Genomic DNA, 25,990 nt, shown 5'->3' with positions numbered 1-25,990 from the left:
AAGTTATCTGTCTCTTTCTCTGTCTGCATCTCTTTTTCTCCCTCTCCTCTTCCTTTCTCTCTTTCCCTCTTCCTGTCTCTCTCTCTATTTCTCTCTCTCCCTTCCTCTCCACACACCTCTCCCTCCCTCATCTCTCTCTTTCCCTTATCTTTGTGTGTGCTGAGTAACAATCACCAGCCCTGGTTTCTCTTCCGGTGACTCTCCATCCCCTCTCTTTGGCTGGCTGTGGCATGTCCAGGGAGACCCTCCTCAAGGTGCAAAGGCAAACACAGAGAGTGAGTAGCTGCTCATATAAAAAGAGGTTTTAGACGTGGCTTCTCTCCTGCCATAAGGATCTGGCCATTGCCTTGCCATGTCCCATTCCTTCCCATCCCTTCCAGGTCTTCGGCTAGCAGGAAGGGTGTGACCACAAGGAAGCAAATACTGCCTTATGCACATTACCTTGTATGCCCCCCAACATGCGTGAGAGGACAAGGAGGGGGAGCGGGGTCGCCAGAGCAAAGGCACCCTTAGCTGCCTTGAGTCCTTCAGGATTGGGTGGAATAGAAGTTGAATGAATGAATAAATAAATAAATAAATAAATAAATAAATAAATAAATAAATAAATAAATAAATAAATAAATAAATAAATAAATAAATAAATAAATAAATAAATAAATAAATAAATAAATAAATAAATAAATAAATAAATAAATAAATAAATAAATAAATAAATAAATAAATAAATAAATAAATAAATAAACAAATAAATAAACAAATAAACAAACAACAATAAAACATCATATACAAATCCAATGTTAAAACAGTGTTTAAAAAATCCCTATTAAAACAGTCATACAACCCAAACACACCATACATAATGTCAAAGACAGCTAAGGATATATCAATTCCTCCATGCCTGGCAACATAGATGAGTTTTCAAAAGTTTGTGAAAGGCAAGGAGGGTGGGGGCAGTCCTAATCTCCAAGGGGAGCTGATTCCTGAGGGCTGGGGCCACCACGGAGAAGGCTCTTCCCCCGGGTCCCACCAGACGGCATTGTTTTGTCAACAGGACCCGGAGAAGGCCAACTCTGTGGGACCTAATCGGTCGCTGGGATTCATGCGGCAGCAGGGGGTCCTGGAGGTATTCTGGTCCGATTCCATGTAGGGCTTTATAGGTCATAACCAGCACCAAAGCTTTGCTTCCTCCCACTTTGGGCTGGAGCTTATGCCCACCCTGCTTGGGCTAAAGAGCTGTGGGGTGGAGGGACAGGATGGGACATGGGTAGGTAATGGCCAGATCCTTAGAGCAGGAGAGAAGACACATCCTTAAGCAAGCAGCTGCCCACTGCCTGCCCTCCACAGGCAACTTTGCTGCACTTGGTACTCACTTTGGGGTCTCTCCATGGATGTGCAGACTCCTGGCCCCGCCATAGCTACCCATGGAGTCACAAAAGGGACAGGAGAGTCGACCAAAGGGAAGCCTTTACAGAGATGACAATGTTCCTCATCCAGTGCCTTTGAATCAACAATTACCACATCTCCATCCACACCATTGCCCTTACTTTCTCAGGAATTTCCCAGCCAATTATTATTATTATTATTATTATTATTATTATTATTATTATTATTATTATTATTTATTGGATTTGTATGCCACCCCTCTCCGCAGACTCGGGGCGGCTAACAACAATGATAAAAAACAACATGTAACAATCCAATTTAATAAAACAACTAAAAATCCTTATTATAAAAACCAAACATACATACAAACATACCATACATAACTTGTAATGGCTTAGGGGAAGGAATATCCTAACTCCCCCATGCCTGGCGACAGAGGTGGGTCTTGAGTAATTTGCGAAAGACAAGGAGGGTGGGGGCTGTTCTAATCTCTGGGGGGAGTTGATTCCAGAGGGCCGGGGCCGCCACAGAGAAGGCTCTTCCCCTGGGGCCCACCAAATGACATTGATTGGTCGACGGGACCCAGAGAAGGCCAACTCTGTGGGACCATATCGGCCGCTGGGATTCGTGCGGTAGAAGACGGTTCCGGATGTATTCTGGCGCAATGCCATGTAGGGCTTTAAAGGTCATTACCAACACTTTGAATTGTGACCGGAAACCGATTGGCAGCCAGTGCAGGCCGCGGAGTGTTGCAGAAACATGGGCGAATCTAGGAAGCCCCACGATGTCTCTCGTGGCTGCATTCTGCACGATCTGAAGTTTCCGAACACTTTTCAAAGATAGCCCCATGTAGAGAGCGTTGCAGTAATGGGGCAGGGAGCAACAGCAGGGGGCCCAAAGAGCAGGATGTGGCTCTGGAGCTACGGATTGGTCATTCCTGGTCTAGGAAATCATTGAGTAAGTAATTAATTTTTTCATTTATGTTGGGAATACACAATATCAATATGCTTTATAAACTGTCAGTTTATGGATCTGCATTGTCCTGTCCCAACAAAACATTTCTCTGCTCCTCGATAATTTAAGTCTTCGGAGAGAGGCAGAATACAAATCATATACATACATGCATACATACATACATACATACATACATACATACATACATACATACATACATCTGTCCTGTCAGCATTTTCCATTTTCCTAACCCTAACCCTGTTGAGCATGAAGAAATCAGGAAATTCAGGCAGTTCAAATGAATATAAAGGACTTTAATATTTAATATTAAGTTACATTCAAGAATCTGAAGTACTAATGATAGAAGTGAGTTGGCAGTGAATAAAAATCAGTGGAATCTACATATTTCATGTATTTAGTTTGTGGGTTGGCTAGAGTAAAAAAGGGGGGAGAGTCATGTCAATCCTTAGAAAGGGTTAATGATCATGACAGATGATGCTGAAATCCTTACACAAAAATTCTTAATTTCAGATGCAGCCCAGTGTGACCCCTGCCCAGAAGACAAGTATCCCAACAAGGAGAAGGACCAATGCATTACAAAGAAGATGCATTTTCTCAGCTATCAAGAGACACTGGGTTACACTTTGGCTTCTCTAGCTCTTTTCCTTTCTCTGATCACATCTGCAGTACTGGGTGTTTTCTGTAAACATCATGAAACACCAATAGTCAAGGCCAACAACCGAGATCTCACCTATATCCTCCTAGTCTCCCTCCTGCTCTGCTTCCTCTGCTCCTTCCTCTTCATTGGTCAACCCAGGAAGCTCACTTGTCTATTCCGACAAACTGCCTTTGCCATTTTCTTTTCTCTTGCGGTTTCCTCTGTGCTGGCAAAAACAGTCATGGTGGTTCTGGCCTTCATGGCTACCAAACCAGGAAACAGGGCAAGGAAATTCTTAGGAAAACCACTGACCAACTCCATTATCTTAGCCTGTCCCATGGTCCAAGCAGTTCTTTGTGCCATTTGGCTGATAACCTCTCCCCCATTTCCCAACTTGGACTTCCGCTCCTTGGAAGGAGAGACCATCTTGGAATGTCAGGAAGGTTCAGTTTCAATGTTTTACACAGTCCTAGCCTACCTGGGTTTTCTGGCCTTTGTGAGTTTTATTATAGCCTTTCTGGCTAGGAAATTACCTGATAGCTTTAACGAAGCCAAATTCATTACTTTTAGCATGCTTGTCTTTTGCAGTGTTTGGATCAATTTCCTCCCCACCTACCTGAGCACCAAAGGGAAGTCCATGGTGGCCGTAGAGATCTTCTCCATCTTGGCCTCTGGGTCTGGTCTCTTGGTTTGCATATTTTTCCCCAAATGCTACATTATCCTACTGAGGCCCCAATTGAATTGCCGAGATAATATAATGGGGCACAAAAAACTCTGATTAATGTCTTGGGTTTCTGTGGGGACAGGGAACTTTATTTTGACTTTGGAATATTTTTATATTTGGTGTTATTTCTAATGATAATGTATCTGTTAATCAGCAATGATCACACTCCCTTTCATTTTACTCAAATACCAATTGTCACAAAGAGGTCCAGTGATCAGCTTATATATATTAAAGAAATGCATATTAGTTTTCAGCTTCATTTACTTTAGACATGAGAGTTTTTCAAATGTTTCTAACATTTCAAACATGATTGTTTGCCTATATCCCTCAGGCTTTGCTGAGTTTCCTACTCAGTTTTTCATTTAATTTGTTCATTAGAGCATTCTAAATTTAAATGAGCTACATTTTTTACTCTCTATTAACAAACTACAGAAATGTAATTTATGTATAAAGTAGATGATGTGAAATTGATATCAACTGATATTTTCTTAGCTTTGGAATGTTTAATCTTTTTATCCATTGCAACTATCATGAAGAAGAAAGATTGGGTGGGAAAGTGAGGAAGAAGGTATAAGAATTAATAAAGTAAATCATGACTTGTTCATTATTAAATAGGGTGGAAGACACAATTATAGGTTGCTGTATTGTTTTTTTTTAAAGATGTAATAGGCAAAATTACAGAAAATGCTTAGACATTTGTAATTTATAAAGGCATATGTCTGTATATAAAGGTAATGTTTTCTAAGGACTCAAGTTATTTCCAATGTTCAATATATTTCATAAATACATATTTGTGTTATGTATTTATAATACATAATTTAATATATGTAATAATATATGTAATATATAATATAGTATTCTGAGCAGAGACAGGTTACAAGTGGTGTGCCATAAGGGTCTGTTCTGGGTCCTATTCTTTTTAATATGTTTGTGAGTGACATAGGGGAAGGTTTGGTAGGGAAGGTTTGCCTATTTGCCAATGACTCTAAAGTGTGCAATAGGGTTGATATTCCTGGAGGCGTCTGTAATATGGTAAATGATTTAGCTTTATTAGATAAATGGTCAAAGCAATGGAAACTGCAGTTTAATGTTTCCAAATGTAAAATAATGCACTTGGGGAAAAGGAATCCTCAATCTGAGTATTGTATTGGCAGTTCTGTGTTAGCAAAATCTTCAGAAGAAAAGGATTTAGGGGTAGTGATTTCTGACAGTCTCAAAATGGGTGAACAGTGCAGTCAGGTGGTAGGGAAAGCAAGTAGGATGCTTGGCTACAAGAATGATGGAAGGTCTTAAGCATAAAACCTATCAGGAAAGACTTAATGAACTCAATCTGTATAGTCTGGAGCAGAGGTCCCCAACCTTTTTAGCACCAGGGACCGGCTTTAAGTTAGATGAGTTTTCCACGGCCCGGTGGGGGGGGGGCTTTGGCCATATGGGGGGGGTTATGGAGGGGTGTAGCTTAGTGACGCAGCCCTCCACACTTCTCCACAGGGCGGAGAGAATGAGGAGGCTCCTTTGGCGGCTGGGGGGGGACTTTGTGATTTTGGCTGGGGGGGGACTTAGGAAGGTCCTACTTCTCCCCCCCCCAGCCAAAAACTCAAAGCCTATCTGCTGGATACGGGCGATGAGCGGGACGAGCGGCGCCGAAGCCGGTGGCTGTGGCAGCTGCTGCAAGAGGCTCTCCGCTCTCGGGAGAGTTTAACAACAGAGGCTCTTTGGCTGCCCGGGGCGCGCGCGGGCGCACACACGCACACACAAAAACATAACCCCGTAGATGGGAAAAGGCTGGATTCTTTCTCCCCATCTCTTCCACTCAAGGGAGGCTTCAATAGACTCAGCCACCAAACAATAATAATAATAAAATCAGCGAGCGCCAACCATAACCCCCCTTCTTTATTTTTCAAAGCTCAAGCGGTTCTTTTCTCCTCGCTCCAGAAACTTGGCGATCGCGCCCCACCGCCGCCGCCTCCTCCGTTTCCTCCAATGGCAAGCAATCTAAACGTGGGAAGGGCATTCCGGCGCTTCCCTTCAGCCTCAGAAGCCCCCTCGACGCTTGGCGGGCTGGCGTAGCTACGAACGGGCATCCCCCCGCGAGCGGGGCGGCTGCTGTTTTCTTTTGACCCTCGCCTGGAGAAAAACATGAAGAGAAAGACTCACTTTTCGGCGCGCGTTACGATCCGAGATCTTGCAAGTGGGGGCACCCGCTTCGGATGAACTGTGGCGGCTGGAGGGATGGTTATGAGGGGAGCGAGCGAGGAGAAGAAGATGGGAAAAGGTCTCCGGGTGGCCCCGCTTGGCTCCGTCTCCCTCCACGCAGGATGGGCTTTGGGTCTCCGACGCCCTCGCCCGTTCCCTCAGGAGCAATGAGTGGGACGAGCGGCACGGAAGCCTCTTGCAGCAGCTGCCACAGCCACCGGCTTCGGCGCCGCTCGTCCCACTCATCGCCCGTATCCAGCAGATAGGCTTTGAGTTTTTGGCTGGGGGGGGAGAAGTAGGACCTTCCTAACTCCCCCCCAGCCAAAATCACAAAGCCAGGCAGCCCCTAGCCGCCAAAGGAGCCTCCTGATTCTCCCCGCCCTGCCCGACGCCCCACCCTGTCCTGCATAATGTCCTCTGCCTGGAGGGCAGCGGCGCCGCAGACCGGCTGGAAAACCCCAACGGCCCGGTCCCGGTCCGCGGACCGGCGGTTGGGGACCTCTGGTCTGGAGGACAGAAGGAAAAGGGGGGACATGATCAAAACATTTAAATATGTTAAAGGGTTAAATAAGGTTCAGGAGGGAAGTGTTTTTAATATGAAAGTGAACACACGAACAAGGGGACACAATCTGAAGTTAGTTGGGGGGAAGATCAAAAGCAACATGAATAAATATTATTTTACTGAAAGAGTAATAATTCCTTGGAACAAACTTCCAGCAGACATGGTAGATAAATCCACAGTAACTGAATTTAAACATGCCTGGGATAAACATATATCCATCCTAAGATAAAATACAGAAAATAGTATAAGGGCAGACTAGATGGATCATGAGGTCTTTTTCTGCTGTCAGACTTCTATGTTTCTATATATGCAATATACTATATATAATATATGTGTGTCTCTATCTGTATATAAATATATATGCACATACATACATACATACATACATACATACATAATAAATATATACCAAACATTAAGATAATCATATTTGGCAGAGAAATGGAGTGCCCAATAAAAGGGAATATTTGTAGCTCTGGGTTGAAATTAGGGATCCTTGGAGCTCTCAGAGTTTGGATGATTTAATGGAGGCTGTTCTTTATCCAAAATAGGTATCTCCATTAATGCTAGAGTTGATGAGCTAGTACTGATGATGTTATCTGATTCAGGCAATGAAATGCCTGGAAGAAAATAACCAAACTCAGATAGTACCAAGGATCCCTTCAATGGAATGAGCCATTGAAAAGACACCTTTGTCAGAGAGAGCTGCAGAAGAGCTATACCCAAAGTCTGCCTATAAAAATTCAGACTAAGAGTAGGTGTATGAATTTGTGTATCATGATAGTGGCATAAAAATTTAATGGCTGGGAGAATTATTAGATGTGCAAACATCTGAGAAACATTGTCAATAATATTTAGTGAGGAATAAGCTTTCAAGAAAAAACAAATACAGTGAAAACTCGTTTTACGAACCCCTCATCATATGAACTTTTTGAGATACGAACCCGGATACTGAGAAAGTCATTCTTAGAGGAAGTTGATGACTTTCCCCCCAAAGAACATGAACAAAGGAAAAACAATTATTTTGAGGTGGTTTAATTTTTTGGTCCTAATTATGGCCTAATGGAAGGAAATGCATGGAGAGTTAAACTGAATGGGGATGTGGAAAGTAGTTTTTATCTAGGCTTCCTTTTTTTTTCATTTGCAATTCAACACAGCCTTCAGCTAAGTAGAAGAACAATTATGGTACCAATAAAATTGGGACCAAATACATTTCAGAGAAATTCTTCTGAAAATAGCTTGGGGAACATCAGTGAACTTGATTTTTTACAGTACAGGGCCTGCATAAGAAAAGCAGGATCTGTGTACTTTCACACTCTACAATTGTGGCCAAAATGGACTGCTGCTGCTTAATGTCTGACTTGTCCCAGTTTGAGTGTTCAGGAAAGAAAGACCCTGAACTCCATTTGTAACGAAATACAGTGATACCTCATCTTATGAACTTAATTGGTTCCGGGAGGAGGAGGTTCGTAAGGTGAAAAGTTCATAAGATGAATCAATGGAAAACCGATTAATGCATGCAAGCCCAAAATTCACCACTTTTCCCAGCCAAAATCCCCGTTTTTGTGCTGGTGGGATCCCTCTGAGGCTCCCCTACATGGGAAACCCCACTTCCAGACTTCCATGTTTTTGTAATGCTGCAGGGGAATCCCAGCAGGGGAATCTCAGCATCGCAAAAATGAGTGCTTCACTGGCAATGGAAGTCCTCGAAACCCCACCTCTGGACTTTGGTGTTTTTGTGATGCTGCGGTTTCGCTGAGGCTTCCCTCGCTGGGAAACCCCACCTCCGGACTTCTGTTGCCAATGAAGTGCCCATTTTTGCAATGCTGGGATTCCCCTGCTGGGATTCCCCTGCAGCATCGCAAAAATACGGAAGGACGGAGGTGGGTTTCCCATGGAGGGGAGCCACAGGGGAATCCCAGGAGTGCAAAAACAGATGCATCACATGCAATCGAAGTCTGGAGGTGGGGCATCCCAGCGGCGGTGGCAGGTTCATAAGGTGAAAATAGTTCGTAAGAAGAGGCAAAAAAATCTCGAACCCCAGGTTCGTATCTCAAAAGGTTTGTATGACGAGGGGTTCATAAGACGAGGTATCACTGTATATGCTACTGAAACCTAGCAGTTACAGCATAGCAAAGAGAGGTCTGAGGGTTTCCATCTTAGTCCTATTAATTTTCCCTTCACTCAAGTCCTCACCTCCACCACCCACCCACCCCCTCCATCCTTGTGATGACCAATAAGTTTCAGATTACTTATTCTGATAACAGTTCCCAAATGCATTTTGGCCTTTCTTTGCATAGCTCTTCCACATTCCATCCCCAGGCTTGGGTTCTTGGATCTTTCTCTGGACGGCACATTTGGTTCCTGTCACACACCCCTCCCTCTCCTCCCATTCCCCCTCACCAGACTTTATGGCAGGTTGATATCAATGCAACCAGAAACATGACTGAAGTGGTTTGATGGCAGATCTGACAGTTGGGCTTTCATGGTTTAAACGAGCCCTCCATGGAATTGGTCCCAGCATTTCTCTTTTATTCCAAGTCCACCAGAGATGCTAAAAAATACGTTCTTCAGATTTATATTTCCCACATAAATCTAAAAATCTTATATGTCCATGACACTCCACACTCTGCATGGTGCATTGGCTGCCCATTGGTCTCTGACCACATTACTTACAGGACCACCGTCTGCCTCAAGTATCCCAAAGGCCAGTTAGTTTCCACAGATTTGGCCTTTCTCAGGTCCCATCTGCCAGACAATGCCGCCTGGTGGGCCTAAGGGAAGAGCCTTCTCTGTAGCGGCCCCGGCCCTCTGGAATCAGCTCCTGCCAGGTATTCATAATGCCTCCACCCTCCTGGCCTTCTGCAAGGCCTTAAAAATAATCTCTGCCAGCAGGCTTGGGGCAGTTGAGTGTTAGCTCTGGCCAGTATATATGGAATGAATGTGGATGACTGTTTTTAAAGTATTGGGTTCTAGAATTGTTTAAAATTAGATTTCTTCCATATATATATATATTTTTTTTTGGTATCCATTTGCTCTGAGCCACCCTGAGTCTGCAGAGAGGGCCGGCATAGAAATAGAAATAATAGAAATAGAAATAGAAATAGAAATAAATAAATTAAGTTAAAGGTCACTTCATTTTAAATGTGATGTTTTCACCAAAATTTCATAATCTTGAGCAGTCATAATTTTAAGCAACATTTTTTTTTCCTGTTTATATATTTGAAACTCTCTAAGTCCTAATATTGGAAAGCCAAGCATCCATGGCTGATTTGGTCTTTGCTAGGGTTACATATGAGAGTTCCTTTATATTCAAAACACTTCATGCAGTAGGACAAAACATTGCTTCATCAACAAAATATAGCAGAACACAGGGTCCAAATACTGGGTCCAAGTATTTTAAATTAGTATAACATCTTGAGAGATTTTCCTATTTATATTTTTAACTTCTATGGAAGAAATTAATTTCTAATTTCATCCCCTACCCAGTTATTTCATTTAAATTTGGGAACGCTTGTTGAAACTTACTAGAATACAATTTATTGTCCTGTGCCACTATGCCCCATTAACACTCAATACTATTAAAAAAAACTATGGCTCAGGTCAAACTCCATCTTCTTTTCCAGCAGTTCAGTTTCATGAATGTCAAATACCCAACTTCCCCTTGATTCTCAAATCTATCTGCACTAGGGATTAACAACAAGGGAGACAAACTTGTTTTTCTCATTCTGGTGTGTAAATAAAATATATTGCTGAGTGGATAGGATAATTCTTTCCCTTTGCAATTATCATAAGAGTAATTCATAATGTATCCCTCTGGATTTCTGTCCCTCAAATTATTTCAGGATAAAACCTGCTTTGAAAACATGTTCCAATGTTCTCCACTAGGTGGCAGGATCTGTGAAATTACCTTGATTTGTGTTGAAAAGAGTGTTTCCTGGATTTCTTGAGACTCAGCTGTCCTTGCTTTCTGCTTTGTTCATGCATGTAATTCAGCTTCTGCATGAACCTTGGTTTATAATTTAGAAGGGATAAGAATGACTGGGCTGCCTCTCCTGCTGCTGCTCTTCTGCCTCTTTTCTCCAACTATTGCTAAGAGGAGGCAAACTGTATGTGTGTTGAGGAATTTGTTCAAGCCTAAAGGAAGAGAGCACTATTACAGACCTGGTGATCTCATTATTGGTGTGAATTTACCTCTGAGGACTCTTATGGACTCCACCCTTGCTAATTTTCAGAAGGAACCATTCGGGCTTCCTTATACTACTTTGTAAGTTTCACCTGGCAGGGAAAAATGCATTAATTATTTGCTGTGTCAAGGATTTATTTATTCATTTATTTTATTAGATTTATAGACCGCTCTTCTTGCAGACTCAGAATTCAGGGCCTCTTTTCAGAAATCCCTGGTCCACTAATGTCCTAATGTACTTCTTGCCTTTAATCATAAAGCAGGCTCAAATGCTCAATCATTTCAATATTCTATATCAGGATGATCATAGACCCCATAAAAAGTGAGGAACAACAAATCTGAAGTTGTGCTGGGTTAAAAAAAAAGTTTACAATGTTCATTTGGGTAGAAAGTCATAGTATAAAATTCATAGAAAAGCTTAATAGTTTTTCATTGTCTGGCCTTGTAGTAAGTTTTGTATTATGGTGACCAGTTCTGGTTATCACAATAAGGGGGGAAATGAGACACTATAAAGTATGCAGATAAGAGCAACAAAGATGATTAAGTGGCTGGAGGCCATAGTTCCCTCTAAGCTGAGCAGTGAGCAATCGCTCACTTAAAAATCATAATCAACTCAGAGTTTTCCAAACCTGCCCAAAAGCCGAGAGGGAAAGAGTGAGAGTGAAGGAGAGAGAGAGAGAGGAAGAGAGGAAGAGAGAGAAACAGATAGGAAAAAGAGAGGAAGGAAAAGAAAAAGGAAAAGAATGGGAGTAAGGAAGAGAGAAAGAAAATCAAAATCTAGTTTGAAACTAGCTCAACTATTTAAGTGGCATTTTGATATTGATAGAGTTGCCCTATTATGAGCTCACTGTTATAGACACACAGTACAGTATTTTATTTTGAAATTCTCTGAGGCAAAACACGTTTGTTTGTTTGTTTGTTTGTTTGTTTGTTTGTTTGTTTATTTATTTATTTATTTATTTATTTATTTATTTATTTATTTATTTATTTATTTATTTATTTATTTATTTATTTATTTATTTATTATTTCTGTGCCGCCCAGTCCCAAAGGGACTGCCGCTCAGACACTATACTTTTCCGCCCACCCCCCAAAAAAATTAGAGGGAACACTGCTGGAGGCTAAAACTTACAAGGAATTGGGTCATGTTTCATCTAATGAAAAGAAGGAGGGGGGTTAGGGTTTGGGGCTTCTACAAAGACAAAAGAATTAAACTATTTTCCAAAGGGCCAAGGTAAGAAACAATCTTTGGAACCTAACAAAGAGAAAAGCAACATAAAACTAAGGAAATCATTTCGTAATGGTGAGAGCAATTAACCAATGGTACAGCTTGCCTTTCTCCTGTGTCACTAAGCCATACAATTTTAATAAAATATGGGATTTGCTATACAACATCAAAAATATGGCTAGACTACACACTTTCTTCTCTGTTATTTTCCCAATGGTTTCCTTACTACAGACCCACAGACAAGAAGTACCAGCACTTCCTGGCTTTAGTGTCTGCTGTCACGGAGATCAACAAAGATTTGGTTCTCCTCCCCAACGTCGCACTTGGCTTTCAGATTTGCAACAATGATCAGAGGAAAAGGATGATATCTTTAATCAGCCTCTCCTTGCTCTCTACATGGGGCCAAATGGTTCCGGGTTATAAATGTGACAGGCAGGACCTTCTGATCTCTGTCATTGGAGGTGACCACCCCACATCCTCAAGGCAGATGGCCTCCACCTTCAGCATCTACAAGGTCCCACAGGTAAGGGGGATCCATTGGATATCGAATGGTGTAGAAAAAGAACAGAAACACAGACAGTCCAGGATGAAAATGATGTTGTCAAAGGGGATATCCTATAGTTGAATTCATTTTTATATTTTATATGTCAAGATATATAACCCGAACAGACTGATAATGAAGTAATTCTGAACTGGTCTACTTGCCAAGATGAATGAATTTTTGACTTTCATAAATGTTTAGCCAGCATTTCAGTGCAATTTATTACCTCTATCAGGTTAGCTATTTATTCTCTTTGACATGTCACAACCAGACAAAATATGTCAGTATTCTTCCTAGGAAGAGAAGAAACTTAAGCTTGTTAATTGAACCAGGTCTGCCTGAATGGTAAGTTTAAAAAACAAACATGTAAAGTCAGCACAATACTTTACTTTGTTTTGAAAGAGAAATCTCCCTTTCTCCAGCTCGGTGTTGGCTTTGGGTTTCCTCCGGAATACAGACCAGTTTATCCTTCTTTCTTCCGGATTAATCCCCCTGACTATTCAGAGTGTGTGGGTTTAGTTCAACTGCTCCTGTATTTCCAGTGGAACTGGGTTGGGCTGGGGACCTCTGAAGATGACAGTGCAGAACATTTCATTTCAACTCTGATGCCAATGCTGAAGGAGAAGGAGATCTGCCTGGCCTTCATTGAAGGTTTGAACACTAAGGACGTAAATATTGCAATAAAGAATTTCATTTTGAAAATTGTATTGAAAGCTGAAGTCATTATTCTATTTGGAGATTCCACTGATACTGTTAAATTTTTGACACTTCTAAAAGTTTTTGTAATATATGTGAAAATACCACTTCAAAATGTTTGGATCCTAACTTCTCACTGGAAATTCACTATGCAAGGAGACCCTTCTGAAAGTGTAAAACCTTTGCATGGGGCTTTGCAGTTTAGGGAAAACACTGGGGATGTTTCAGAATTCAGCCATTTCCTCCTGTCTTTATACCATTTGATCAAAGAAGAGGACACCATTCTGCAGGAATTTTGGGAAGTAATCTTTGGCTGCCGTATCCTCAAACCAGGTGAGGTTCTTCGAAAAGAGGTGAAAAAATGTACAGGAAAAGAGGATTTACGAGATATTTCAGATTTTATTTTTGAAATAAGCATGACAGGTGAAAGTTACAGTATCTACAATGCCATTTATGTAGTGGCACACGCATTGCATGCAATTTATGGATCAGGAGCACAACCAGCTATGCTGAAGCTTGGAAAAAGGATCTCAAATGTGGAGCCATGGCAGGTAATCTCTGCGACATTTTATCCAGTCCACCGATCAGTAGAGAAGAAGCTTCTCATATGCATTTCTTGAAATCATATCAACCAGGGTGGGTAGGTCGGTAGGTAGGTCGGTAGGTAGGTAGGTAGGTAGGTAGGTAGGTAGGTAGGTAGATAGATAGATAGATAGATAGATAGATAGATAGATAGATAGATGATAGATAGATAGATAGATAGATAGATAGATTAATAGATAGATGGATGGATGGATGGATGGATGGATGGATGGATGGACGGGTGGACGGGTGGGTGGGTGGTTTAGGTAGGTAGGTAGGTGGGTAGATAGGTGGGTGGGTGGGTAGGTTGGTAGATAGGTAGGTGGGTGGGTGGGTGGGGGTAGGTAGGTAGGTAGGTAGGTAGATAGATAGATAGATGATAGATAGATAGATAGATAGATAGATGGCAGATGACCTGAATGTGTTCTACTGCAGGTTTGAAAAGAAACCACAACCACTTATCTGCACAAGCTCCATCCCAGAAACACCAACAGCCAAATCCTCTACAACTGAACCCATCCCATTGGGTTTACAACCCCTAGTGATCACAGAAAAGGAAGTGAGCCACCCCGAGTCTTCGGAGAGGGGCGGCATACAAATCTAATAAATTATTATTATTATTATTATTATTATTATTATTATTATTATTATTATTATTATTATGTGAAAGATCTATTTCACAGACAGAAGCCTGGAAAAGCACCAGGCCCAGAGAAGTTAACTCATGTTTGCTTAAAAGTCTGTGCTGACTAATTGGCCCCCATCTTCACCCAAATCTTCAACAAATCACTAGAGTTGCACTATGTTCCTTCCTGCTTCGAACGAGTCAAAAAGAGGGCAGGGAAATTATTTACTGACCCCTCGTATCCTGGACACAAACTGTTTCAACTGCTACCCTCAAAACGTCGCTACAGAGCACTGCCCACCAAGACAACTAGACACAAGAACAGTTTTTTCCCGAACGCCATCACTCTACTAAACAAATAATTCCCTCAACTCTGTCAGACCTTTTACTAAATCTGCACTTCTATTTCTACTAGTTTTTCTCATCTTTCCTATCATCCTTTTCCTCCCACATAGGACTGTATGACTTTAACTTGTTGCTTGTATCCTAAGATTTTTATTATATTGATTGTTTCGTCATTGCTTATGTGACCCCATGAAAATCATTAAGTGTAGTACCACATGCTTCTTCACAAATGTATCTTTTTATTTTATGTACACTGAGAGCATATGCACCAAGACAAATTGTTTGTGTGTCCAATCACGCTTGGCCAATAAACAATTCTATTCTATTCTATTCTATTCCATTCCATTCCATTCCATTCTATTCTGCTATGCCATGCCATGCCATGCCATCCTAACATATCCTATGAAATCTTCTTGTCACAAAATGGACTGAGAACTGCTCGTTATGATATCGTCAACTGGGTTGTCCACCCCAATACATATTTTGTGGCTGAGAAAATTGGGCAATGGAATCCCAGGGCTGCCCCAAGCCAGGAATTCACCATTACCTCTGATGGGATCATCTGGGCCTCAAAGGTGAGCTGGAAGGAAATGTAAATTCAGGAAAAGCATCACTCTCTCCTGAGGATGCTGAATATCTTTCTGAGGCAGACATGGCAACTTTAAGACTTGTGGACTTCAAACGCCCAGAGGTATCCAGCCAGCATAGCTACAACATCTGTTCTAAGGTGAAAACAGGTATATAGATGCTGAAAAGCCTTTTTGAATTGGGTGAATTACTTGCATTTGAGGTTAACAAATTTGAGGTCTAACCTTTAGAATGAGAAGAAATTCTGCTCGAAACCAGGATGCTATTAGATCAGGCAGAGATTTCCACAGATCATACCTGTTCAGTTGGATCTTCATCATTCTTTGTTTTAGCAAAGTTGTAACTTAATAGAGCAAAACTTCCTTTGTACTTGAAGTTTCAAGATTCAAATGTTAGCATCCATTGGTGAGTCACTAGTGCCACTTGCCTTAATCTCCCAGGAGCTTTTCATGGATCCTTTAGAACTTCATGAGCTATTTGTAATGACAACATTCATAACAGAAAAAGAGGAATATGGAAATGAATAAATGTAGGATCTTTATTGCACAGGCCACCTCTAACAATTCTCTTTTCTCCTTTAGAAGGTGCCCTTTGCCAGGTGTGGCAAGAAGAGGTGCCATGCAGGAGAGAGGAGATGAGTTCCAGAGGGCCAGCCCACTTGCTGCTACCAATGTGCCCCTTGTCCAGAAGGAACCATCTCAAATCAGACAGGTAGAGCTCTTTTCATATGCAGATCTTCCAGGATCTGGAACATAGTTTGGGCAACCTTAAAAAGTCAAAGAACCATTTGGACCCATTTCTCAGAGAAAACAAAACACAAAAACTGGGTGGGCATGGCCAACTTGACATCACCCCCACCAAATTGCATAACCTACCCAGCAAGCTATGGCTACCTAGGTTTTGTGGGTCTGTTTTGGAAACATAGAAACATAGAAGACTGACGGCAGAAAAAGACCTCATGGTCCATCTAGTCTGCCCATATACTATTTCCTGTATTTTATCTTACAATGGATATATGTTTATCCCAGGCATGTTTAAATTCAGTTACTGTGAATTTACCAACCACGTCTGCTGGAAGTTTGTTCCAAGGATCTACTACTCTTTCAGTAAAATAATATTTTCTCATGTTGCCTTTGATCATTCCCCCAACTAACTTCAGATTGTGTCCCCTTGTTCTTGTGTTCACTTTCCTATTAAAAACACTTCTCTCCTGAACCTTATTTAACCCTTTGACATGTTTAAATGTTTGACATATTTAAACCACTAGGAGGACAAAAAGGGCAGAGGTGACATGATCAAAACATTTAAATATGTTGAAGGGTTGAATAAGATTCAGGAGGGAAGTGTTTTTAATAGGAGAGTGAACACAAGAACAAGGGGGCACAATCTGAGTTTAGTTGGGGGAAAGATCAGACATAATGTGAGAAAATATTATTTTACTAGGAGTAGATGCTTGGAACAAACTTCCATGAGATGTGGTTGGTAAATCCACAGTAACTGAACTCAAACATGCCTGCGATAAACATATATCCAACCTAAGATAAAGTACAGGAAATAGTATAAGGGCAGACTAGATGGACCATGAGGTCTTTTTTTGCTGTCAATCTTCTATGTTTGCAGCAGAGGCGGAGTAACGACACGGACACAAAGAGATGGATTTAAAATGGGTCATTTTGTTAATTACATTTGCATAATTTATTCATTAAATTAGCATAAATTTAACTATAACCCTAACAAGGACCTGCAGGGTCAAACAATTGCTTCCAGGGCGGAAAATGATGTCAGAAAAACTTCCGGGGCAACTTATGGGCGTAGCTCCATGCTGATCCAGGTGAAGGGCCCCACCCTCACCTGGATCTCTGCCATGCACCTGCATGTGGGAAGTCTTGCCGTCTAACCCCTACAAGGGGAAAGAAATGGGCGGGACCCAAAGACAGGTTCCCCCCAATTCCCCCCAATTGCTCAGGCCGTTAGCAGCATGAGCCTTTGGAGAGAACCTGTCAATCATCCCCAAAGATGCCCAACTGAGAACACGCAGTTGCTAAACACCACCCAGTTTTCCGCCCCTAACCTGCCACGGAGTGGGGGTCAGATCTCTATCTTGGCCCCCCGACTCCTCCCTCTAACTGCACCAGCTCGCGCAGTGACCGCTGCAGGTCCTGTAAAAAGATGGTGTTCCCCCATTCTGACAGGTGAACACCATCAGCCCGGTAAAGCCACGGCTGATCTATGGTGATGTGGGGATGGGCAGCCTACCCATAGCCTTATTCACTTTTCTCCTGAATTTGTGAATGGCCCTAGGGGAAATGGCGTCCCTCCAAACGATCCTCAAGAGGATCTCAGACCAGACCACTTGCGTGGTTGGCCAAGCAGTGCGAAGAATACGCAAGTCTTCGCGAGCCTGGAAAATCAGAGCCAGACCCTCAAGCATAGACAGGTCATTGCCACCGAGGTGCAAGACCAACCACCTGGGTGCGGCCACCCCGTGCCGCCCTTCCAGGAGCAGTGGAAGAAGCCCCTCCCACCGCAGGCCTCTTCTCCCCATCCAGACGATGTTGACCCATCGGCCCAAGGACAGCTGGGTCCCCACGGCGGTTCTTGCTGCAGAGCGGCCAGCCCAAAAGACCATACTGTGGCCGCACAGCAATGCCGTCGGTCTCGCCCTGGCGGGACTATCTAGAAGAGGGCAGAGAAAGGTTACCTAGCGTGAAATCCTGCCCTACTACCTCAGCTGGCCGTACATAACCCAAATAGGCCGCTGACTGCCAGCGGCCAATCTCCCGGATTCTATGACCCGGGAAACCAGACACTGCTGCACTAGTGGCAGTGCCTATATGGAACGAATGCGTTCCATAGCCGGTGGGGTCAATGCCAATCTTGACTAGAGCCCTAGTCACTAAAGCCCAAAATTGATAGCGGGTCAGCGGGGTACCATCCTGGTGTTTAAAAAGGTACCCTTGTCCTGTCCCCCTGAGACTGCAAAAATTAGAAAGAGCTGCCACCGGGCACACAGACTGATTGGTGGCTGCCGTCAACTCTATCCTGACACCCCTACATAACTGGTCAGTTTTAGATTGTTTCACCAAAAGGGAGAAGCCCCCTTCACTAAAATGCAGGTTGGAAAACTGAAAAGCGCGGAGAGACCCGTCACCCTGAGATGAGGCTAAAGCCTCGCTGACTCGAAGGGCCCCAAAAAACATGACACTGCCCGCCGCCTGAAAAAGGCGGGTCTCGTACAGAGAGGCGCACAGGCTGTTCCAAGCTTGATTAATAAGGGACAGCTGCTGTACAGTTAATGCCTGTCTACTGTCCGCTGGGGGCGCAGGCTGCTCCCTAACCCAACCTTCCAGCATCTTCCAAATGCGGAAGTCACAAGAAACATCCAAAAAGCCACTGGCCTTAGAGAGAAAGGCCAGGCCTGCTAACCTGGACCGAATGGTTCTAACTGCAAAACCGCGCTGTCGAAGCAGCATGCAGAGCTCCATGAGGTGATCTATTGGGAAGGGCCAAATGTGAGGGTAATCCCTGACTTGCCTGAAGTCCCAAAACTCCTTACCTGAGTTCTGATATGCCCTCAAGGTGCTTGGTGCCACTGAGAGGGCCATGGCCCTGCCTGCTTCCATCCTCCACTGCTCATGAGCCCGCCCAGGCTTCACAGGTGGTCAGGGAAGACTTCCGGCGACGCACGAGCCCACGGCGCCAGGGTCCGAAACCTGGACAACTGACCACGGGACAAGGCGTCAGCGATCCCGTTATCTAGCCCGGGGACATGCCGAGCCAGAAACAGGGCAGTTAGAGACAACGACCTGTGCATAAAATGGCGGACAAGCTGCATGACCCTGTCACTGTTAGATGACAGGGCATTCACAATGTGGACCACTGCCAAGTCGTCACACCAGAAGTGCATGGTTTTGTCTCTAAATTGCTCTCCCCACAGCTCTAAAGCTACTATCAGTGGGAAGAGCTCCAGGAAGGTCAAATCCTTGACCAGGGAAGAGGCCCTCCATTCCGGAGGCCACATGGAATGGCACCACTGGTTGCCTAAGATAATCCCGAACCCACAGGTCCCCGCGGCGTCTGAACATAATTGCAACTCAGCTTCCAAAAGAAGCTCGTGCCTCCAGAAGGAACAACCATTGAAGTGGGCCAAAAAGACTCAACATACGCGCAGGTCATCCTTTACCCCAGCGCTCAGGCGGGTACGATGATGGGGCAAACATAGCCCCTTCATTGCGGAATATACCCTCCGGGAAAAAGCCCTACCGGGAGCCACCACCTGGCAGGCAAAGTTAAGGAGCCCGGCGAGTTCCTGAAGCTGATGAAGGGTCACCTTCCGGCTATTTAACACTATGTCCAGCTTGCTCTGAATCTTGAGCAGCTTGTCCAGGGGCAATCTACAAGATTGCTCCTCTGAGTCCAATTCAATACCCAGAAAAGTAATCCTGGTGGCGGGGCCCTCAGTCTTCTCAGGGGCCAAAGGGACCCCCAATTGAGCCCAAAGGGCTTCAAAGGCCAGCATCAGGGCAGAACATTGCTCTGAATGCGCAGGCCCCGCCAAAGGAAGTCATCGAGGTAATGAATGACCGAACCCAGACCAGAGCGCCTCCTGAGTGCCCACTCCAAGAAGGTGCTAAAGCTCTTGAACAGGGAGCAAGATATGGAGCAGCCCATAGGCAATGCTCTGTCTACGTAAAAGCCACCTTCGAAGTGAAAGCCCAGGAGCTCAAAGTCATCAAAGTATGGGGAGGAGCTGGAATGCAGACTTAATGTCGCATTTACCCATAAGGGCTCCCACCCCACACTTCCTAACCATGGCCACCGCCACGTCAAAGGATGCATAGCGGACTGAGCAAAGCTCATCAGGAATGAAGTCATTCATTGATTCTCCCTTCGGGAAGGACAAGTGGTGAATCAACCTAAATTCACCGCTGGCCTTCTTGGGAACCACCCCTAAGGGGGAGAACCGAAGAGCTGGCGAGGGCGGGCACAGGAAAGGACCCAGTACCCTGCCCTCGGCCACCTCCTTCTGAATTTTAGCCCTAACAATGTCTTCATGACCCACAACCGATCTAAGGTTGTCAGACATGAAGGCCTTCCTAGGCCCAACATATGGGATCCTGAAACCCTCGGTAAAACCCTGTAAGAGAGCAGCCGCTCTCCCACGAGGGTGATACCCCTTCAACCATTCCTCTAGCACCCCCAGCCTAATTGGGCTGGGACCCTTTTCCCCCAGCAGGTGGGGGGCGCTTGGCCTGCTCCCCGTCCTTCCTCTCCTTACCCCCTTTGGGCTTGGTACAAGCGCTAGAGGCATGGGAGCCCCCACAGTTCCCACACGCGTGTCTGAATCGGCATAAGTGACGAAAACATGCCCCCTTGGCTGCAAACTCATGGCACAGAGGGGCAGCTTTCGCTGCACCTCCCCCAGCTGCCCGGGCGGCGGGCGACGCCGCCAGCTCATCCTCCACGTAGTGACCGCTGTCCGTGCGGTCGCCACCCCCGGCCCGGGTCATGTGGGTTGCGTTAAACCACAAATCGGTGACAACCACGTCCCAAGGGAGCGTGCGCTCAAATGCCACCCGCATCCTAAAGGCCTCATCGTAGTGGCGCCACACTGTGCCCTTGTACTCAAAATGAGCACGGGTAATCAGGTCAATTTATTTAAGCATATAGGCAGCCCGGGTGGGCTCCCTCTATATCACTACTGAAGCATATGTCAGGTATGCATACAGCCATGAGCTGAAGCACCTACTAACCCTGACCTTCTTGGGCTTATCCACCTTAGCCTCATCCTCTTTCTCCTTCTTAGGGACTTCCCTGTTAAGGAAGGAGAAAAGATCTACATACTCTCCCTTCCAAATACGTTCCCTGACAGTGGGGTGAAGGTGAAAACCCAAAGGTGTGGAGGGTAACCCCCACGGAATGGCAGCTGCCCGAGCAGCGGCCAAAGGGTCTAAGACCATGGGAACCCCCACAGTCGCCTCCCCTGACCCTGTCGAGGGCACTGAAGCCGTCAAAGGGGCCTGGGCCACCGCAGTAGCAGTGGGGGAAGCCCATATCTGACTACAGGTGATGGCTGAACTACCCAAAGAGTTGACCCCACTCCCAAAACCCGGTGGCACAATGGCCTGCCCGGTCAGAGGGAGGGGCGGTATGAGTGTTGTGTGTGGTGCAGTCTCACCTGCCCCAAAGCGGTAGAAGCCATCCATGAAGGCCCAGCTCCTACTGAGCCAGGTGTCGCTGACATCTGCCCGGTCTGGGCTGCTGGTTCACCTGGTGGCCTGCCAAGGGCTGCCAGAGCTGAGGGAATGGTGCCTCCAGGCCCGTACACCGATCTCCAGCGTGCATTCAGATCATCCAGCCTCTCGATGATCCTGCACCAAGAATGAGCAGGCATATTAGATTCATTTACAGGGGGACCCATCATTCTGCCCCCCCCCTCCTGACCCCTGCGGGAGTGTCCTCCTGGACCAAACGGGCCCGAGCTGAAGGTCTCAGGGCCCTCCTGGGACGTGCCCCCGTCTCCACCGGTGGGGGTAGAGGATTCTGCCTTTTGGGAGCCATGAACACAGGAATCAGCAGTAAAATTAGATTAAAATTTAAAAAAAACCTTCAATGGGAATTGCTCAATGGGGATTGCTCCTAGAGTTTCTACTTGCCAGGTAAAACAGCCTACTTGCAAGCAGAAAGCTCGCCACTGGGCACTAGGCCTAAAGGCTAAAGACCCAAAACAGGCCTACAAGGCCGCACCCCCCCAAACCAGGCCACCCAAGGCCAAAAAGGGGGAAAACCCCCCCCCCCAGAGGGGTAAGGCCACTGCTTGGGAAGATTCCCCCCTGTAACCAATGGGGGGGTCCAGCAAGCTCTCCGCCCCCCCTGCGACTCCAAACCAGACCTCATTTGAAGGTTGCAGCCTCCTAACATGGCCGACGCCATGAGGCTGCTTCAAAATGATCGCAGGGCAAGGAGCGAACCCTGGCCGGGTATTTGCTCTGTTGTCGTCGGGGCGAAAAGGAGGCCCCAAGCCTGCACAGCCCTTTTTATAGGGCTGGCAAGCTCCGCCCCCGACAATGTCATCGGCTATGGCCGATGCTTCTGGAAATGGCCGAGATCTCGCGAAATATCACGAGATCTCGGCCCAAGATGGCAGCTACACCGGAGGGCCGTGTCTTCCTGGCCCTGCAGCAAATCCAGGCCGGGGAGTGAAGCACCGGCCAGGCATTCTGTGAAGTGAATACTGCCTTATGCACAAATGTGTCATGAAGGCAGTTACATTGTCTTGCCATGCCCCCACCCATCCCACATGAGAACAGAAGCAAAGGGAGAAGGGTTTATTTATTTATTCATTCATTCATCTATCTATCCATCCATCCATCCATCCATCCATCTATCTATTTATTTATCTATTTATCTATTTATTTATTTATCTATTTATTTATCTATTTAGTTATCTATTTAGTTATCTATTTAGTTATCTATTTGTTTATCTGTTTATCTATCTATCTATTCATTTATCTACTTATTTATTTATTTATTTATTTATCTATTTATTTATTTATTTATCTATTTATTTATTTAGTTATCTATTTAGTTATCTATTTGTTTATCTATTTGTTTATCTATTTGTTTATCTATTTGTTTATCTATCTATCTATCTATCTATCTATCTATCTATCTATTTATTTATTTATTTATTTATTTATTTATTGTTAGAGTTGGAAGGGACAATGCGGGTCATCAAGTCCAACCCCCTGCTTCCTCCCACTTTGGACTGGAGCTGCGAGGTGGGGGGACAGGATGTGACACAGCAAGGTAATGACCAGATCCTTAGAGCAAGAGAAAAATCACATCCATTAGATTTAGATTTATTGGATTTATATGCCGCCCCTCTCCGCAAACTCGGATATATATAATGCAGGCTAGTTTTAGGGCATACTGTATGGGTCACAACAGAAAAAACACCTGTCAAATCTCTGAAAGAGTGGCATATGAGAGTCAAGCTTTAGCACACTTTATTGAAACTGTCCTGTCAGCATTTTCCATCTTTCTAACCAAAACCCTGTCAAGCATGAAGAAATCATGAAATTCAGGCAGTTCATATGAATATAAAGGACTATTTTAATATTAAGTTCCATTCAACAATCTGAAGTACTAATGATCGAAGTGAATTGGCAGTGAATAAAAGTCAATGGAATTTGTATATTTCTTGTATTTAGTTTGTGGGTTGGCCAGAGCAAAAAGGGGACAGTCATGTCAATCTTTGGAAAGGGATAATGACAGATGATGCTGAAATCCTTACACAAAAATTCTTCATTTCAGATGCAGCCCAATGTGACCCCTGCCCAGAAGACAAGTATCCCAACAAGGAGAAGGACCAATGCATTGCCAAAAGGATCCACTTCCTCAGCTGTCAAGAGACCCTCGGATACAATTTGGCTTCTCTAGCTCTTTTCCTTTCTCTGAACACATCTGCAGTCCTGGTGGTTTTCCGTAAACATCATGAAACACCAATAGTCAAGGCCAACAACCGAGATCTCACTTATATCCTCCTGGTCTCCCTCCTGCTCTGCTTCTTCTGCTCCTTCTTCTTCATTGGTCAACACAGGAAGCTCACGTGTCTATTCCGACAAACTGCTTTTGCCATTTTCTTTTCTCTTGCGGTTTCCTCTGTGCTGGCAAAAACAGTCATGGTGGTTCTGGCCTTCATGGCTACCAAACCAGGAAACAGGGCAAGGAAATTCTTAGGAAAACCACTGACCAATTCCATTATCTTAGCCTGTCCCCTGGTCCAAGCAGTTCTTTGTGCCATCTGGCTGATAACCTCTCCCCCATTTCCCAACTTGGACTTCTACTCCTTGGAAGGAGAGACCATCTTGGAATGTCAGGAAGGCTCAGTTTCAATGTTTTACACAGTCCTAGCCTACCTGGGTTTTCTGGCCTTTGTGAGTTTTATTATAGCCTTTCTGGCTAGGAAATTGCCTGATAGCTTTAACGAAGCCAAATTCATTACTTTTAGCATGCTGGTCTTTTGCAGTGTTTGGATCACATTCCTCCCCACCTACCTGAGCACTAAGGGGAAGTCCATGGTGGCCGTAGAGATCTTCTCCATCTTGGCCTCTGGGGCTGGTCTCTTGGTTTGCATATTTTTCCCCAAATGCTACATTATCCTACTGAGGCCCCAATTGAATTGCCGAGATAATATAATGGGGCACAAAAAACCTTGATTTATGTCTTAGGTTTCTGTGGGTCTCCTGCTTGAGTAGGCGGTTGGACTACATGGCCTCCAAGTTCTCATAACCTCTATGATTCTGTTTCAGTTTCCTGCTTTAACAGGGGTTCATAGTAGATGGCCTCTGACATCCCCTCCAACTCTATCACTCTGTATCTGTCTCATGCTTGAGCAGGGGGTCAGACTAGATGGCCTCTGAGGTCCCCTCCAACACTATGATTCTGTATCAGTCTCCTGTTTGAGGAGCGGTTCAGACTATAACTGGTGCGTGTGTGGGAGTGAGTGAGTGAAAGAGCTCCCAAAGCCCCTTCCTCACCCCACTTCTGGGGACCCTCACGATGAATGAAGGAGGGGATTAAAAGAGGCATGGGATCGTCTAGATGTCTGGACCATGTCCAGACCTCTTTCTCTGGGAATGTGGCAGGATCATTAGACCTCCTCTACTTTCTCCCCCAAAGCCCCTTCCCTACCCCAATTCTGGGGAACCTCAAGATGAACTGGTGTGTGTGTGTGTGTGTGTGTGTGTGTGTGTATTTCTCTGTGTTGAAAGAGCCTCATTTAGATGCCCCAGAGGGTCTCCAGACCTCTCTTGGAATCGGACCTCCTCCATTCCCAAATTAGCTTCCCAAATTAGTTTTATGTGAGGACTTCTCTGATTGTCTGGTGGCAAAGTGTCCTGTGTGGCCAAAAGGCCAGGCGTGAATGTGATTTCTTGTGAGAGAAAGGCTGGGCTGAACAACTAGTGGCCTTTTGGTGAGTGAGAAAAGACAGCTTCCAATGGTCAGAAATGAAAGGCTGTAGAAGAAAGAGCTGCACCCAACTGGCGGAGGCAAAATGTCCCATCCCCCTATCACACACACCCTTCCCTATCCTCCCATTCCCCCTCACCTAACTTTATGGCAGGTTGTCATTGACTCAAAGAGAAACAGGACTAAAGTGGTTTGATGGCAGATCTGACAGTTGGGTTTTCATGATTTAAACAAGAACTCCATGGATCTGGTCCCAGCAATTCTCTTTTATTCCAAATCTAAAACACTTATACAGTGGTACCTCTACTTAAGAACTTTTCTGGATAAGAACCAGGTGTTCAAGATTTTTTTGCCTTTTCTACTTAAGAACCCGAGCCCGGAAAAATTTCCCAGGAAATTTGAAAGCGGCATGAAGGCGCGGCCAATTTCCTGCCATTCCCCTTTTAATCCTGGCCATCTCAGGCTTTTCTGGGCTGCCAGAGGAGCCTTTCAGGTATGCTTAAGGAAGCTTTTGCTGTCCAGAGCAAACAAAGTATTTTCCTTTCTCTGGGCCTTTGGAGAGGGAATAAACCTCTGCCAGTGCCCAGAGAAAAGAAATGCTTCCTTCGCTCTGGGCTGCGACTCCAATTCTTCCTCTTCCTCCTGCCACCCAAATTCTGAGCTTTTATTCCTTTCCTAATGGGTTTGCATGCATTACTTGCTTTTACATTGATTCTAATGGGAAAAATTGCTTCTACTTTTCTAGTTAA

General features: G+C 44.6%; 2 protein-coding genes across 2 annotated transcripts; both read left to right on the top strand.

Annotated features, from left to right (window-relative positions):
* Positions 1–2,822: 2,822 nt before the first annotated feature.
* LOC139153486 (vomeronasal type-2 receptor 26-like) lies at positions 2,823–3,773 on the top strand. Its single transcript, XM_070727908.1, has one exon. It carries the CDS (start codon positions 2,823–2,825, stop codon positions 3,771–3,773), a length of 951 nt encoding a protein of 316 aa, XP_070584009.1.
* Positions 3,774–4,249: 476 nt separating this feature from the next.
* On the top strand, positions 4,250–24,487 carry LOC139152871 (vomeronasal type-2 receptor 26-like). Its single transcript, XM_070726644.1, has 7 exons — positions 4,250–4,275; positions 12,121–12,412; positions 12,973–13,098; positions 13,327–13,459; positions 15,848–15,864; positions 15,920–15,977; positions 23,583–24,487. Exons 1-7 carry the CDS (start codon positions 4,250–4,252, stop codon positions 24,485–24,487), a joined length of 1,557 nt encoding a protein of 518 aa, XP_070582745.1.
* The last annotated feature ends 1,503 nt before the right edge of the window (positions 24,488–25,990 follow it).

This window comes from Erythrolamprus reginae, chromosome 1 (genome assembly GCF_031021105.1).
Source record: "Erythrolamprus reginae isolate rEryReg1 chromosome 1, rEryReg1.hap1, whole genome shotgun sequence".
NCBI lineage: Eukaryota > Metazoa > Chordata > Lepidosauria > Squamata > Dipsadidae > Erythrolamprus > Erythrolamprus reginae.
The sequence above is the reverse complement of the archived record's forward strand: the minus strand, read 5'-3'. Positions and strand labels throughout refer to the sequence as shown.

Coding starts and splice junctions, on each gene's coding strand:
- LOC139153486 (XM_070727908.1), top strand. CDS start 2,823: ATGACAGATGATGCTGAAATCCTTACACAAAAATTCTTAATTTCAGAT.
- LOC139152871 (XM_070726644.1), top strand. CDS start 4,250: ATGAAGAAGAAAGATTGGGTGGGAAA. Junction 4,276..12,120: donor AAGAAAGATTGGGTGGGAAA/GTGAGGAAGAAG, acceptor TCCTTACTACAG/ACCCACAGACAAGAAGTACC. Junction 13,099..13,326: donor AAGGTTTGAACACTAAGGAC/GTAAATATTGCA, acceptor GGGGCTTTGCAG/TTTAGGGAAAACACTGGGGA.